The sequence below is a fragment of the Mus pahari genome, chromosome 19 (genome assembly GCF_900095145.1).
Source record: "Mus pahari chromosome 19, PAHARI_EIJ_v1.1, whole genome shotgun sequence".
Classification (NCBI taxonomy): Eukaryota; Metazoa; Chordata; class Mammalia; order Rodentia; family Muridae; genus Mus; species Mus pahari.
Window position 1 is genome coordinate 43716341 of NC_034608.1, and position 16254 is coordinate 43732594.

At 42.1% G+C, this 16254-nt stretch overlaps 1 protein-coding gene and 1 non-coding gene across 2 annotated transcripts in view; one reads left to right on the forward strand and one right to left on the reverse strand.

The window, feature by feature from the left end:
- Kcnu1 (potassium calcium-activated channel subfamily U member 1) overlaps nt 1–16254 on the forward strand; it is a 76811-nt gene that overhangs the window by 19889 nt on the left and 40668 nt on the right. Inside the window, 6 exon segments of the mRNA XM_021219816.1 lie at nt 4197–4367; nt 6694–6785; nt 8441–8551; nt 11997–12102; nt 14368–14450; nt 15954–16023. Coding sequence (XP_021075475.1) covers nt 4197–4367; nt 6694–6785; nt 8441–8551; nt 11997–12102; nt 14368–14450; nt 15954–16023 — 633 coding nt within the window.
- LOC115062666 lies at nt 10911–11017 on the reverse strand. Its single transcript, XR_003842601.1, has one exon. It is a non-coding gene; the product is annotated as a U6 spliceosomal RNA (small nuclear RNA).

The window sequence follows — 16254 nt, forward strand, 5'->3', positions numbered from 1 at the left end:
GTTGAGAATGAAGAGGCATGGCAAAAATGTAATGACTGATGAATTTAAAGACTAATGTCATAACCAGAGAAATGATGCCTGCGTGCTGGTATGCACACCTACTGTCTTAGGGTTTCTATTGCTTTGATGAAACACCGTGACCAAAACAAGTTGGGGAGGAAAGGGTTTATTCGGATTAAAGCTTTCACATCACAGTTAATCACCATAGAAGCCAGGATAGGAATTCCAGTAGGACAAGAACCTGTAGGCAGGAGCTGATGCAGAGGCCATGGAGGGGTACTGCTTACTGGCTTGCTCCTCATGGCTGTGCAGCCTGCTTTATTTCTCTTTTCTTTTTTCTTTTTTGGTTTTCTCGAGACATGGTTTCTCTGTGTAGCCCTGGCTGTCCTGGAACTCACTCTGTAGACCAGGCTGGCCTCGAACCCAGAAATCCACCTGCCTCTGCCTCCCAAGTGCTGGGATTAAAGGCGAGCGCCACCACGCCAGGCGCAGCCTGCTTTCTTATAGAACCCAGGACCACCTGCCCAGGGATGGCACCACCCACAATTGTCTGTGCCCTCCCCCATCAACCACTACTTAAGATGTCCCACAGCCTTGCCTACAACCCGATCTCACAGAGGGAGGCGCTTTCTCAACTTAGGCTTTCTCCTCTCGGATGACTCTAGCTTGTGTCTAGTTGACATGTAACCAGCCAGCACTCCTACCATGTAAGCAATACAAAGCACACGGGCAAAACAACTTAAGTGTGGATGAATTTGCTTTAGCAAGAGAGGGAGAGAGAAGAGCGGGTAAGACGGAGAGAGAAAGCGAGCCTATGTTCGTGGGCTCTCTTTTTTGGCCTTTACTCCATCGAACACCCCTAGCCTACCAGATGACAGCATCCACATTTAGAGCATCCGCATGTAGAATGGGTGTTTTCCCTTAGCTATCTCTGGAAATGCTCTCACAGATGTAGACAGAAGTTTGCTCCACTAGCTTCATGGTACTTCTCAGTCCGATCAGTTTAGCCATCAAGATCACCTATCACACAGTAACTAATGTGGATGTTGAGGTTTGCATTACTATTACGTGGTTATTGCGTTACAAGTGATGAGAAGGTGAGGAGATGGGGGTCCTATGTCTCCTTCCTTCCTAGCATATCTTATCTAAAGTTGAATTGTTAATGTGGAAAACATGAAATTCAGTTTGAACTGAACAGAGATGAAATAGATAAGACCTCTATGAGCACTTGTTTATAATTCCTTAGCATAAATTTACCCACTCCCCATTGACTGACGGTTTTGTGCTACCATGGTAAGAAGAGGAGCTGAATGAACTTAGGGACCAGCACAAGGCTGTCTCTGACCTTAGTAAACATGAGGGCAGAGAGGCTGGGGCAACGAGAAGGGATTTGAAATATTGAGCGAATATGCCCAAAGACAACGCGTTAAACTTTCTAAGGTTATTTAAATGTATATGAAGAGTTTCAAACTGAAGTTAGTTTAATTATTGTCTGTAAAACAAGTTATTCAAGGACAATACTGACTTCTGTGTTGAGATATTACTAAAGATGGACTTTAGTTCAATGTACTCTCTCAAAATATGAGAGCCAGGTGGTGGTGGCACACACCTTTAATCCCAGCACTCAGCTCTGAGTTCTAAGGCCAGCCTGGTCTACAGAATGAGTTCCAGGACAACAAGGTCTATATGGAGAAGCCCTTTCTTGAAAAATCATATATGTATGTATGTGTATACACATACATACATATATATACATATACATGTGTGTGTGTGAATTATATCTTCAGCTTCCTGGTTCCATTGCTTTGCTTTACTCTTTTTGTTGTTGTTGTCGTTGTTATTTTATCATTTATTTTATTTTCCCCAGAGCTTAGGACCAATCCCAGAGCCTTTCCCTTGCTAGGCAAGTGCTCCATCACTGAGCTACATGCACAACTCCTCAATGTGTATGGTTTAAACTTATTTTTTAAGTGTACACAAGTCTTAAAAACTAGTCAAGACTGGGCTCAGACTGTTAGCTCAGTTGATAAGAGTGCTTGCCCGGCATTCACAAACGTCTGTGTTAAGTTCCTACCACCATACATACGCGTACACTTATACACACATACACACATACACAGATACACACACACATACACACACATACATACATACACAGATACACACACGCATACACACACATACACACATACACAGATACACACACACACACACACACACACACACACACACACACACACACGGCATACTGTGTGTAGTGATACATGCCTGTAATCCTGGTGTTTTGGATGTAGAGACCAGGAAGAGCAAAAAATTCAACGTCATCTTTGCTGTATCAGGAGTTTGGAGCCACCCTGAGCTACATGACACCCAGTGTTGCCAGTGCTCAAGACTTGTGCTTAACGTAATTGTAGTGGTTAATTTTGTGTCAACTTGACACAGGCTGGAGTTATTACAGAGAAAGGAGCTGCAGTTGGGGAGATGCCTCCAGGAGATCCAGCTATGGGGCATTTTCTCAATTAGTGATCAAGGGGGGGTGGTCCCCTTGTGAGTGGTGCCATCTCTGGGCTGGTAGTCTTGGGTTCTATAAGAGAGCAGGCTGAGCAAGGCAGAGGAAGCAAGCCAGTAAAGAACATCCCTCCATGGCCTCTGCATCAGCTCCTGCTTTCTGACCTGCTTGAGTTCCAGTCCTGACTTCCTTGGTGATGAACAGCAGTATGGAAATGTAAGCCGAATAAATCCTTTCCTCCCCAACTTGCTTCTTGGTCATGATGTTTGTGCAGGAATAGAAACCCTGACTAAGACAGTAATCATCAAAGTTAGGGAAGTGCTAACATTTGGCACACCACTTGTAAAAAGTGACCAAGCACTTGAGAAGTGATGCAGTTTCTACTTTCCATTCCAGACCTTTAAATTTATTTCTGATTTCTTTATTTTTTGATTTGATTTAATTTTATTATTTGATTTCTTTATTTTTAATGTGTTGTGCTTTGCATACATGTATGCATACACCACACAGGCAGAAGACTGTGTCAGAGCCCCTAGAACTGGAGTTAAAGATAGTTGTGTGCCTCCATGTTTGTGACCCAGCCCTTTGGAAGAGCTACAAGTGATCTTAACTGCTGAACTATCCCCCCAGTCCCCTCCAGTCCTGTTCTTAACTGGAAAGCAGAAACTTAATTTCTCCAGATCATTATCAACATTTAATCATCTTTGTTGATACATAGAAGTAGGAAATACACCTGGCAGTGGTGGCGCATGCCTTTAATCCCAGCACTTGGGAGGCAGAGGCAGGTGGATTTCTGAGTTCGAGGCCAGCCTGGTCTACAGAGCAAGTTCCAGGACAGCCAGGGCTACACAGAGAAACCCTGTCTCAAAAAGCCAAAAAAAGAAAGAAATAGGAATTACATAAGCTATTTTGTCCAAAAGGCAGTCAAGTATAAATATATATTATAAATGTATATATTTAAATAAATTTCCATATTACATATATAAATATGTCTTAAATATAAATATATGTCTGTAAATTATGTATTAGTATGAAAATACAAACAAATCTGTGTGTATGTAATCACTTCTCTCACTGCCATGGTGAGATAGTTGACAGGGCTCAGGTAAGGAAGGTTTGGTTTTGGCCCCACCACAACGGGGAAGTCTTGGAAAGTGAGGCAGCCCAGTGTCTTGCACTCCATGAGGAAGCTACAAGAGCTTGTGTTTAGCTTGTCTTCTCATTTTACTCTGTGTGGGATTCTAACCCACGAGATGGCACCATAGCCTTGTTTCAATCAATTTGGTAAGTTTATTGTTCCTTAGACGCTAAGGTCACGTGCTTACGCTCACTGAAACCCATACTCAACTTCCTTATTGATTTTCCCCATCTTCTTAAAAAAATGAAAAAGAAAGAAGGATGCTGGCTCCAGGATATAGTTCTAGACCTGCAGAGCAGCAGAAAGCACCGGCTCTGTAGGGTGTTCCAAATCTGGGTGCCTGCCACATGCCTCCAGCAGATGTCAGTGCTAATCACGATGGCGGAAATACAGCTCTCTGGTTCCCACTGGAAATCCTAGGGCTCTCCCAGTAGCCACAGTCATTTGCTCTTGTCTTTGGATTGAACTCGGGGAAAACTGAGGCACTGTTTGCCATCTTCCCTTGTCTTCTATTCACAGACCTTTCCTTTGCCATCTCTCTTTGGACAGGTGGAAAATTCTGGTGACCCCTGGCTCAACGGAAGAAACTCACAGACTATGTCATACTTTGAGTCCATTTATCTGGTGACAGCAACAATGTCAACTGTTGGCTTTGGGGACGTGGTGGCCAAGACATCCCTAGGACGGATTTTCATTGTTTTCTTCACCCTTGGGAGCTTGGTGAGGAAAATTTTTTTATTATCTTTTAAGCATTAAATAAAGCATGCAGTTAAAATGACGAGAAAACAAAACATTGGATAGTGAATGCTGCTTTATTCAGTGCATGTGAAAGGGAAAAGACGCACAGACCACATAGTTTCCAAATTGTATACCCTGGGACCTGGAGTGCAGTTGCTTTGTTCTCAGGGATGAAGGGAGGTAGGTTCTATATTGAATCAAGCAAGCCCATCTTCCTCCATATTTGCCCATCAGAGCAAAGCCTTCTTCTTCTGAAGAGGAGGAACATCTGAGATGTGCTTCCATGCCATCACACATCTCAAATGAGGAGCCACTTACTACACCAGCAATTGGCTCCAGGCAAGCTACAGATTAGTCCACATTTATCCTTGGTTCAAGAGAGTATCAAAGGCAAAGGAAGCCTCGCTTCTCATTTTGATCTCTTAAAAACCATAACAGTGTTTTCCCACAACCAATGCTACCTTCTGACAGTTCAGTCGTCGCCTTACTCCTCTTGGTATCATAGGAGAGGGATTTTTGTTTGTCTTTTTTGTTTGTCCAGATAGTGTTCTCTGTGTTACTCTAGCCATTTTGGAACTCATAGATCAACCTGCCTCTGCCTCCCAATTTCTGGGATTAAAGATGTGCACCACCATGCCCGGCGACCAGGTTTTTATTTTGTTTTGTTTTTCTGTGTGTTTTTTTTTTAATTACAGTCTAAACAGTGTGAATTCATAATAACAAAGAAGTTAGAAACCATCAAGTATAAATGTCACTTTTATTTTCTCAGATGAAGGGATGAGATGAGAACTGTACCTCAGCTGTGCCAACACAGCCCAGAGTGTTTCTTTCTCCATTCTAACTATCCCTAGGCCTAGGGCTGGGAGCATCTAGCTCTATACAATCTAATTTTCCAAGATGACTGATTCAGTCTGGATTCTCTCAGCTTCTCACTGAATTGCTCGGCTTGGTCCTATACTAACTCTGGCAGTCTGTTCTGATCTTCTGGATCCTTCTCATTCTCTGGCTCATTCTGTCTTCAGGTGTCTAGCTTGTTCTCTCTATAACCTGTCTCAGTAGAACTGTCCCAGTAAAACTGCCATGGACACACTACACATCTCTCCTTTTGCTGCTCAAAAGTAGCCTCTTCTTCCTGTGCAGTTCTCATAAGAGTTGGACGTATCCTGTCTCTGACCCATTCTGTCAAATCTTTCTCTGATTCATCACATTGTCTGCCCTTCAGTTAGATGACATGGCTGCTTTCTTCAACAAACTAACTTTACCTTCATCTTCATTGTTAGGGAGTAACAATGTATACTAAGTATATTAAGGGCATGTCTGTAGATCATACTGTAATTCATGGCACGTCTGCATTCCAGACAGATCATGTAGACCTAGAAGGTCTTTGGATGTGATCCTTTGTCATAGCAGTCATGTTGCTGGATTAAGATTCCTCCACAATCGGCCGGGCGATGGTGGCACACGCCTTTAATCCCAGCATTTGGGAGGCAGAGGCAGGTGGATCTCTGAGTTCGAGGCCAGCCTGGTCTACAAAGTGAGTTCCAGGACAGCCAAGGCTACACAGAGAAACCCTGTCTTGAAAAAAAAAAAAAAAAAAAAAAAAAAAAAAAAGATTCCTTCACAATCAAGGGACAAATTCACAGAGTGGTTGGTTAATATTTACGTTTATCATTTTGAAAGCTGAACATCATTTTGTTAACTGAAATCAAAATCCTAACTCTTAAAAAACTCAAAAATCTATGGTCTCTTTTTAAAAATGCACTGTTCACTGTTACAGCCTTCTGCTAGATCAGTGGTTCTCAACCTGTGAGACAACACAAAACCCCTTTGTCAAACCTCTGTCTCCAAAATATTTATATTATGGTCCATAACAATAGCAAAATTACAGTTATAAAGTAGCAACAAAAATAATTTTATGTTGGGGATCACCATGGGGGGGGTCACAGATGGCTGGAGAGATGACTCAGCAGTTATAAGAACTGACTACTCTTCCAGAGGTCTTGAGTTCAATTCCCAGCAACCACATGGTGGTTCACAACCATCTGTAATGGGATCTGATGCCCTCTTCTGGTGTGTCTGAAGACAGCAACAGTGTACTCATGTAAATTAAGTAAATAAATAAAATCTAAGAGATAAAAGTTCTAAAAAAACAAAAAGGAATTTTAAAGAAAATAAAAATAAAGGGTCACAGCATTAGGAAGGTTGAAGACCACGGTGCTAGATGAAAAACATGCACAAGTAATTGTCTTTTTCTATGTAGTCTTGTAAAACATTGAGTCCTGAGGAATTTTTTGACTTATTATTTTAGATACTCTTTGCAAACTACATTCCAGAAATGGTGGAACTCTTTTCTACCAGGAAGAAATACACCAAGCCCTACGAAGCAGTCAAAGGAAAGAAGTAAGTAGCTTTTCTAGTATAATTTCTGCCGTTTAACACTTTTGACCACAGATCTCTTTTTACACACACACACTGCCTGCCATAGTTACAGACCCAAGGTGCTTCATTTATTGAAGAGAATAGGGTTAGAAAGAATGCCATACGAACAGGATGTTCACTAACTGATACAAGTTATCACACAGATCTGTTCATATGAGTATTTAATCAACTTATGTCAACCTAAGGTGTGTGTGTGTGTGTGTGTGTGTGTGTGTGTGTGTGTGTGAGAGAGAGAGAGAGAGAGAGAGAGAGAGAGAGAGAGAGAGAGAGAGAGAGAGAGAATAATGACACATGTGAATGACAGAATTTTGCAAGCACAGGTGGTAGTAAGTCTATTATGAATGATAAATAACTATGACAATTTTAACAATAACAGCACCTTTCCTAGAAATTTTTGTATAATGCAAAGATCATACGGTTTGGAGGCACGCACTTTTTGAGGTGAGGGAAAAGCTACAGAACTGGGTGCTTCCTTTGTACTTTGGAGTCCTTTGTGTTTGCATTGTGAAAATCTAAAAGATGTATAGACACAACTTATTTAAAACAAGTTTCAGCTAATTGCCTCTATCTAAGTCTGACAGGAAGATACAATCAGATCTCTCAGATTTTGGGGGTCCAGCCAGCCTCAGAAGGGGGAACAAAATACTCAAGGGAGGAAATATGGAGACAAAGTGTGGAGCAGAGACTGAAGGAAAGGCCATCCAGAGACTGCTCCACATAGAGATCCATCCCATATATAGACACCAAACCCAGACACTATTGTGGATACCAACAAGTGCTTGCTGACAGGAGTCTGACATAGCTGTTTCCTAAGAGATTCTGCCACAGTCTGACAAATACAGAGGCAGATGCTCACAGCCAACCATTGGACTGAGCATGACATCCCCAATGGAAGAGTTGGGGAAAGGACTGAAGGAGCTGAAGGGGTTTGCAGCCCCATAGGAAGAACATCAATATCAACCAACTTGATACCCCAGAGCTCCCAGGGACTAAACCACCAACCAAAGAGTACACATGGAGGGAACCACGGCTCCAGCCACATATGTAGCAGAGGATGGCCTTGTCCGGCATCAATGGGAGGAGAGGCCCTTGGTTCTGTGAAGGCTCTATGCTCCAGTGTAGGGGAATGCCAGGGCAGGAAGACAGGAGTGGGTGGATGGGTGGGGGAGCTCCCTCATAGAAGCAGGGGGAGGGGGAATAGGATTGGGGTTTCTGGAGGGGAAACTGGGAAAGGGGATAACATTTGAAATGTAAATAAATAAAATATCCAATAAAAATAATGAAAAAGAAACTATTTAAAAACAATTTGCACAAATACTGAACTCATGTAGACCGTTTTCTCTGTCATTATTCCAGGAATAACACTACCGTAACAACTATTCACATAACATTGACATTGCATTTGATTTTACAAATAATCTAGAGATGTCTTCAAGTAGGCCAGGAGGACCATGTGTAGGTTACATGCATGCTTGTGTCATTTTAATTGAGGACATTGAACATCTCTATATAGATTTTGTTATGTTGGGGGTTCCTGGAGTCCATCCCTTCAGATGCCAAGGGTGAGCTGCCTCTCTGTTCCTCGGGTGATCCGCTTTCCCGTTCTCGCTGCCTAGGTTCATCGTGGTCTGTGGGAACATCACCGTTGACAGTGTGACTGCTTTCCTGAGGAATTTTCTCCACCGGAAGTCCGGGGAAATCAACATTGAGATCGTGTTCCTCGGAGAGTAAGTGCGTCGGCATTGCTCAGCGCGGTCTGGATTAATAGTGGAAATGAGTATGTTTTCAACTGATTACACTTGAGAGATATGGATATAGATGATAATGTAGGTGATATAGATATAAATATAGGTTAGGAAACAATAGTAAACAAAGCAGAATTACTTCTCAGCCTTTCCAGTAAGATGAAGTATAGAAAAAGATGTTCCAGGCCAACATCAGCTTGACTTCTCCATGTTTTCTGACTCAAGCATGGGGTGTCTTCAGCGATAGGGTCTTACCTTCAGGTTCTGGAGGGTAAGCGCGGACAATGGCCTTAGCCTGTATTGTTTTGAAAGTCTACGGGACCCTTTTGACAGCCCAATGAGAGGTTGTCCACACCGGCATGTCAGTGTTTATTACTGTAGCTCTACAGTATAACTTGAAATCAGGGACTTCTGACATTATTAATTTTGTTCACAGTGACCTTGGCTATCCAGAGTCTTTTGTGTTTCCATAAGAAATCTGATTCCTTTTTTTTCCCCCTGTGAACGAAGCTAGAATTCTGAACTAGATTATATTGAATCTCTAAATTGCTGTTGGTGGGCTAGCCATTCTATTTACTTGTTTGTTTGTTTGTTTTATTGAGGCAGGGCGTCTCTGTGTACTTTTAGCTGTCCTGGAAACCACTATGTACTCCAGGCTGGCCTTTAACTCAGAGATATACCTGCCTTTGCTTCCCAAATGCTAGGGTTAAAGTTGTGGGCTTCCATGTCAGGCCTGGGAAGTAAGGGATTTTTCCAACCTTGTTTGTTGGTTTGGTTTTGTTTGCTTGATTGTTTTGTTGCTTTGTTGGTTTTTTGTTTTGTTTTGAGGATATTGTGAAATGGGGTTGTTTCTCTGATTTAATTTTTAGTGTAACCATCATTGAGGCTACTGGGGGCTTTGTGTGTGTGTGTGTGTGTCCTGCCACATTGCTAAAAGAGTCTATCAGTTCTAGGGTCTTTTTTTTGTGGGGTCTTCAGGATCTTTGACGTGAGTTATATCATCTGCACACAGAATTCTTTGACTTCTTTTCCTATTTGTATTCTTTTCGATTCCTTTTCTCTCTTACTGCTCCAGGAAGACTTTAGATAAGAATGGAAAGAGTGAGCATTCCTGCCTGCTTTAGTGGTAAAGCTCTGGACACTTCTCTAATTAGCAAGATGCTGACTGCCTTGGTTAATATTTTACTGCTGTGAAGAGACACCAAGACCAAGGCAACTCTTATAAGGACACCATTTAATTGGGGGCTGGCTTACAAGTTCAGAGGTTCAGTCCATTATCATCAAGTTGGAAGCTTGGCAGTGTCTAGGCAGGCACGGTACAGAAGGAGCTGAGAGTCTTAAGTCTTGTTCGGAAGACTGTCTTTTGAGCAGTCAGGAGTAGGATTTAAAAGCCCACGCCCACAGTGACACACTTCCTCCAACAAGGCCACACCTCCAAATAGTGCCACTCCCTGGGCCAAGCATATACAAACCATCACACTGAATGTAGGTCTGTTGTATCTACCTTTATCTTGTAGAGATTATTGGCCTCAAAAGGATATTGAGATTTGTCAAATTGTATGATTTCTGCAATTGGGTCAATTGATGTACTGAATGAATTAAGCGTATCGACTCCCACATGTTGAACCTTCCCTACATCTCTGCAGTGAAGTCCACTTGATCATGGTGAATGATCTCTTTTGATGTATTCTTGAATTCGGTTTGCAAGTGCTTTATTAAGAAGTTTTGATTCCCATTTAGCTCCAGGGAAATAGATTTCATTTGTTGTATCTTTCGGTGATTTTGCTGTCAGTGTCATACTGGCTTCATAAAAATAAGTTTGGAAATCAGTTTTCTATTTTCTGGAATAATTCTTGAAGGGTTAGATTTACACTTTTCTTTCAAAGTGTAGTTGAGTTTTGTAGTCAACTCCAATTCGTTTCCAAGGTTTTTGAACCTCTCAATTTTAGTAGGTCATATCAATATTTTTTTTACTAAGAGATATAAAATTAATACTTCAGCCTTGTTGTTTATGTTGTTCATCTCACTTTGACTTCACTTTGTTAGGGTTCAGGAGTCACTGAGGGAAGAGCTTAGACTCAAATAGTTTGCAAAGGCAAAGAACGTTTAACCTTGTAGACTATCTCTGAGTTTATCCTAGTACTATTTGTAATATCAGTATACAAAGCTGTAAATTTCACGAAAGCATATCTATTGTGGCATATATGTTCAATGCATTTAACATAATTTATTTCTAAGAATAATTATAAAGGACTATCGTAATACTATCAAGCCAATAGTGCTTTTAGCAGTCTTGGTTTTGTTTTCTTTTTAATTTTAAATGTGATGAACATATATATTTAAGAGTGTGGGATGCCTTATGAATCTGCAGGTCATCTTTGAGCATGAACCATGCCAACTTCCTCTGTATTATTTCAATCTTAGCATATGTATTGCTGCAGTGAGCAATGTAGAATATTAATATTGGGTTTTTTTGTTTTGTTTTGTTTTTTTGAGACACGGTTTCTCTGTAAAGCCCTGGCTGTCCTGGAACTCACTTTGTAGACCAGGCTGGCCTCAAACTCAGAAATCCACCTGCCTCTGCCTCCCAAGTGCTGGAATTAAAGGTGCGCGCCACCACCACCCGGCTAATATTGGTTTTTAACTTTTATTTGCAGTACATAATATGTTCTGTAACTATTTTTTGTAATATGAGATGTTTTGTGGCTTGGGAAACTTACTATTTTACTAAATTTTTTGCCATCTTCGAAGAAATTAGGTTTTCTAAACTAAAATGTTTAAAATACTTGCCAATGATCATTTACAGGAGTGTAGAAATTTCACTCGCCAGTGACAGGTTTGGTTCCCACATTCTGCCGGCGTTTATCGCATATGTTTAGAAGACGTTTTATTACATCACAGTTTGCAAACGCTATCTCTTTTTCAATTTAAGATTTTATTTTAAAGGATGTGTCTGTGCGTGTGGATGTGTGCTGTTGAGTGTAGGGGCCTAGGGGAAGCCAGAGGAGGGCTCCCCCTGGAGCTGGGATTCTCAGATTGTTGGAGCTACTTTATGTAGGTCTTAGGAACCCAAATCAGGTCGTCACAGAGAGCACGCTGGTGCTCTTAACTACTGTGCCTTCTTTCCAGCCCCCGAATGCTGTGTCTGGGTGATCGAATTGGTTTCACTATCTAGTGATTCATGTTTGCATGACATTATTTGACTTGGGGATTTTGGGGGTTTGAGTCACTGTGATTGCTCAGGCCTGATCCGCACACTCATTTGTGGACCGGGTTAGCTGTGTCTGCATCCTCTGGCCGAACGGACTCATAATGGAATACAGGTGTCTTCTGACGGAACTGGGATTTAGAACGATTGGCTAACAAGCTGCCAAACAAGGGCTGCCTCTGGGTTTTCCCGCCTTTGCCACTGAACTGTTTCGCCTAGGACACTCCCTTGCTTGGAACTGGAGACCTTACTGAAGTGCCACACGTCCTGCACCACCTTCGTATACGGCACCGCGCTGAAGTTCGAGGATCTGAAGCGAGTTGCAGTAAGATCTAACTCACTCTCTCTGTCCCTTCCCTAAGCCATGTTGCTCTGCCAGAAGCCATTAGTCCAGGTCCTTTGACGGTAGGAGAACGCAGCTTCCATGATTTTAGACACTGAGAGTATAATAACTGACTTTTGAATCCTTCTTGACTTGTACCAAGTTAACCTCAATGTTGAGCTATTCCACCAAATTCTCTATGGGATTTTATTTTATTATTTAAGAGGTCTGGAGAAGGTTACAGATGACAAAGGCGTGCATTCTTTTACCTCTTTTCTTTTTAAAAATATTTTTAAGAAAACATTTATTTGCACAGTATATGATGCAGCCCCCTTTGTTTTTATGTATTCTTTAAGGATTTTATATATGCATAGTACATGCTTTATTTATAGTCACTCCACTCCCCAGCCAGCTCTTTCTGGATTCCTCCATGACTCCCTCCCTCCCAACTAACTCTCTCTCTCTCTCTCTCTCTCTCCCTAATCCAACCTGTGCTGCCCATATACACATGGGTATGGGGCCCTTGACTGGCTCAAGGTCAACCTACCAGGAACCACACCCCAAAGAAAAACTGACTCCATAGCAGCCATTAACTGCCAATGGCTCCTCAGCTATTGGCTTGTGTGTCCCTCCATAATCCCTGCTGAATTGTTCACTGGCTCCATCTTGTCTAGGTCTTCTGCAGTCAGGAAAAGCTACCATGAGTTCATAGGTGTAACAGCCCTGACATGCCCAGAAGATACAGTTTTGTCCTGGAACTCCTCATCCTTTGGTTCTAAGGATCTTCCCATGATGCACTTTGGCTATGTTCCCCGAGCCGTTGGAGTGAAAGGGTGTGATACAGATGTCCACTTTGTGGCTAATCATTCGACAGACACTTCATCTCTGCACTTTGACCAGTTGTTAGTGTCTGTTTCGATCGCTGTCCATTCCATAAACTTCTCTGATGAGAAGCTACACGTAGCTATGGGTATAGAAACGATGCATGCAGAAGGCGGTTTGACAGTATGTCCATTTAGCAAGAGTAGTAGATTCTCCCCTGGTGCCCGTGAGCTTCCGGCCATGGGTTCGGGTTTACAGTAACAGGTCTGAGTTTCTTTCTATTCCCAGGCCTTAAATCTAACCACAGTTGATTATTCCTGTAGCATCCATACCACCATCACATCCATGGGCATAGTTTGCTAGGCCCTTTAATACTGTCGCTTGCAAGGCTCATAGCTGGGTAAGCTGCTGACGACTCCCCCTTACCCCCCAGCGGCCTGTGTAGCTAAACATGGTCCTAACCATGGGTCCATTGGCTCTCATCAGCTTCCCTTCTTAAATATTGGTATGCCTTTGATAAGTTAAACATTAAGACAAATAGCAGAAATCACAGCAAGGGCAAGGCTATAAAGAAATGAATAAGTGACTAGTAAAGTATGATGTTAGCTCAAAACTGGCTACCTGGTATCTACGTAACTAACCTGAATAATTACATTTAAAGCAAAGGTTTACAGCAGTAGTTCTCAACTGGCTTGCATACTCTTTGGGGGTGGGGTGGGGGGGTCTAACGACCTTTTTACAGGTGTTACCTAAAACCATAGGAAAGCACAGGTATTGGCATTACTATTCATGACAGTAGCAAAATTACAGTTATGAGATAGCAATGAAAATAATTTTATAGTTGGGGGGTCAACTATAAATTTAATACAGTTCCACAACATGAAGAACTGTATTAAAGGGTCATAGCCTCAGGGAGGCTGAGAACCCCTGGTCTACGGAGCTAATGCCAAGATTAAGTAGAAAATGACAAGACTCAGCATGATCTTTTTTCTGTCTTATAATTGATACTATAGGAGTTATTTCGATAATTTTCTTTTTTATTTTATTTTTTAAAGATTTATTTATTATTATATCTAAGTACACTGTAGCCGTCTTCAGACTCAGCAGAAGAGGGTGTGTCAGATCTCATTACAGATGGTTGTGAGCCACCATGTGGTTGCTGGGACTTGAACTCAGGACCTTCAGAAGAGCAGTTGGTGCTCTTAACCACTGAGCCATCTTTCCAGCCCCCTCGATAATTTTCTTGCACTTTAAGATTCAGAACCCAAATGCTGAGCAACTCTTCACTAGAGACAGGTGCGTTCCCAATTCTGCCATTGTTGTCCTGGCAGTTGCCCTTTCGCTTGGCGGTAGTTTGATGAAACCATACAAAAAGCGCCCAAAAGGGGCCGTTAGAGTATCCCCCCTGTAATTAACCTGACAGCTGCTGTTTCATCTGAAGAATAGGTGGAGAACTCGGAGGCATGCCTGATTCTAGCCAACCATTTCTGCAGTGACTTACATGAAGAAGACAACTCAAACATTATGAGGTAAGAGACTGACGTCATTTCGCTCGGTTTGTTTGTTTCGTACACTCCGGTGATGGTGTTTCTCTCTATACCTTAAGGACTAAATGGGGGGAGATGGTATCTCTAGCCCACTAGCTCCATCACATGCCAGGTTTCTGCCAGTTCTTCCCTCACCCCAAAACAATACACCCCAAAACAATGAAGGCAAAGGGACATGAAAACGGCATCCCAACTACACATGATATTCTCTATATTCTCCCCGGATGCTTCCTATAGAGAAGAGTTATATACATTTAAAAGCAGGTATACCCACACCTTCTCCTCCCCTTTTATGGTGGTAAGGATCAAACCCAGAGAGCATCAAGTGTTAACGCTCTACCAACTGACTACATTCCCGGCTGTAACACCAAGTCGGTATTTAGATAGTACCGTTATAAGTCTTCAGTTCAAAGATGAAGACGGCATTTGTGAATCCTATTTGTTTCTTTATTGGCATTTCTCTTTGGTAGCGTTAGGAAAAGATTATGCGTGGTCGAGTATGATATGCATCTCTGAGCCTTGGCAAGTGTTCTCAGGGTAAACAGAAGGAGCGTCCCCAACTTTACCTATTTCATATCTGTGAGCGGGAACTTTTCTTGTGGTAACAGAAACTTCAAAAGTATGGTTTTGGTGGCTCTGTTCCTAGAGCAAAACAAATATGTGCAGTTGAAGATGACTCCACACAGGGTAAGAAACAGCTGAGGTATTACGCCACGCATGCTACATTCAACAGGACATATATTTTAGGCTCTTTTCTTTTCTTCTACCCCCCCTGCCCCCGAGACACAGGGTTTCTCTGTGTAGCCCTGGCTGTCCTGGAACTCACTCTGAAGACCAGGCTGGTCTTGAACTCAGAAAACCGCCTGCCTCTGCCTCCCAAATGCTGGAATTAAAGGTGTGCGCCACCACTCCCCAGCTATTTTAGGCTCTTAAGCTACATCCTGAGGGAACTGAATTAGACATCCTATTCGACACTTCGAACTATAGAGCACGAGGCTAAGGTATATGAAACTGTTTATTTCATCCTTGTCAGTGGGTCCCAGCTTTCTAACACTAAAACCTGACCTTTCTATAGATTTGGTTACTAGGTTACTGAAGCTGTTAGCTTTTCTATGGGTGTCGTTATAAGATGCTTCTCAGGAGACAATGCCATGGGTGGTGGCTCAGCAGTCAGAAGCACTCAGTGCTCCTTCAGGAGACTCAGGTTCAGTTCCTGAAATTCCAGGGACTCTGACACCATCTTTGGGCCTTGTGGAACACATACATATTATATTCGATCGGAGCACTCATATTCACAAAATAAAAATAGAGAAAGAAAGAAACCCCTCTACTAAATAGATTGTAGAAACAAGCTAAGAATTTCGTAATGTGCTGAGTTCCTGCCACACTTATTGACAAATAGATTTAACTCTGAATTGGATTATATTACAGAGCCAGTATGACGCATGGCTATTGAGCCACATTGTGTGTGTGTGTGTTTTTTAGGGTGATCTCTATCAAGAACTATTATCCACAGACCAGAGTCATCATTCAGATACTTCAGTCTCAAAACAAGGTACCATGGCAGTTACATTTGGGTGTCTCATCTTTAGATCTCTTCATGAATCTACAAATTAGAAAATTTCAGCAATAGATGAAATCTGGAGTCTCTTTAAGATGGTGGTGGATCACTTGGGGATGGGAAATACGGACAAAATTAGTGAGTTCAGCCATTAGATTTGATTTACACAACTCCAGCTTTTGTTTGTTTGTTTGATCCAAAAGTGAAGTACTGGAGGCAGGCTGA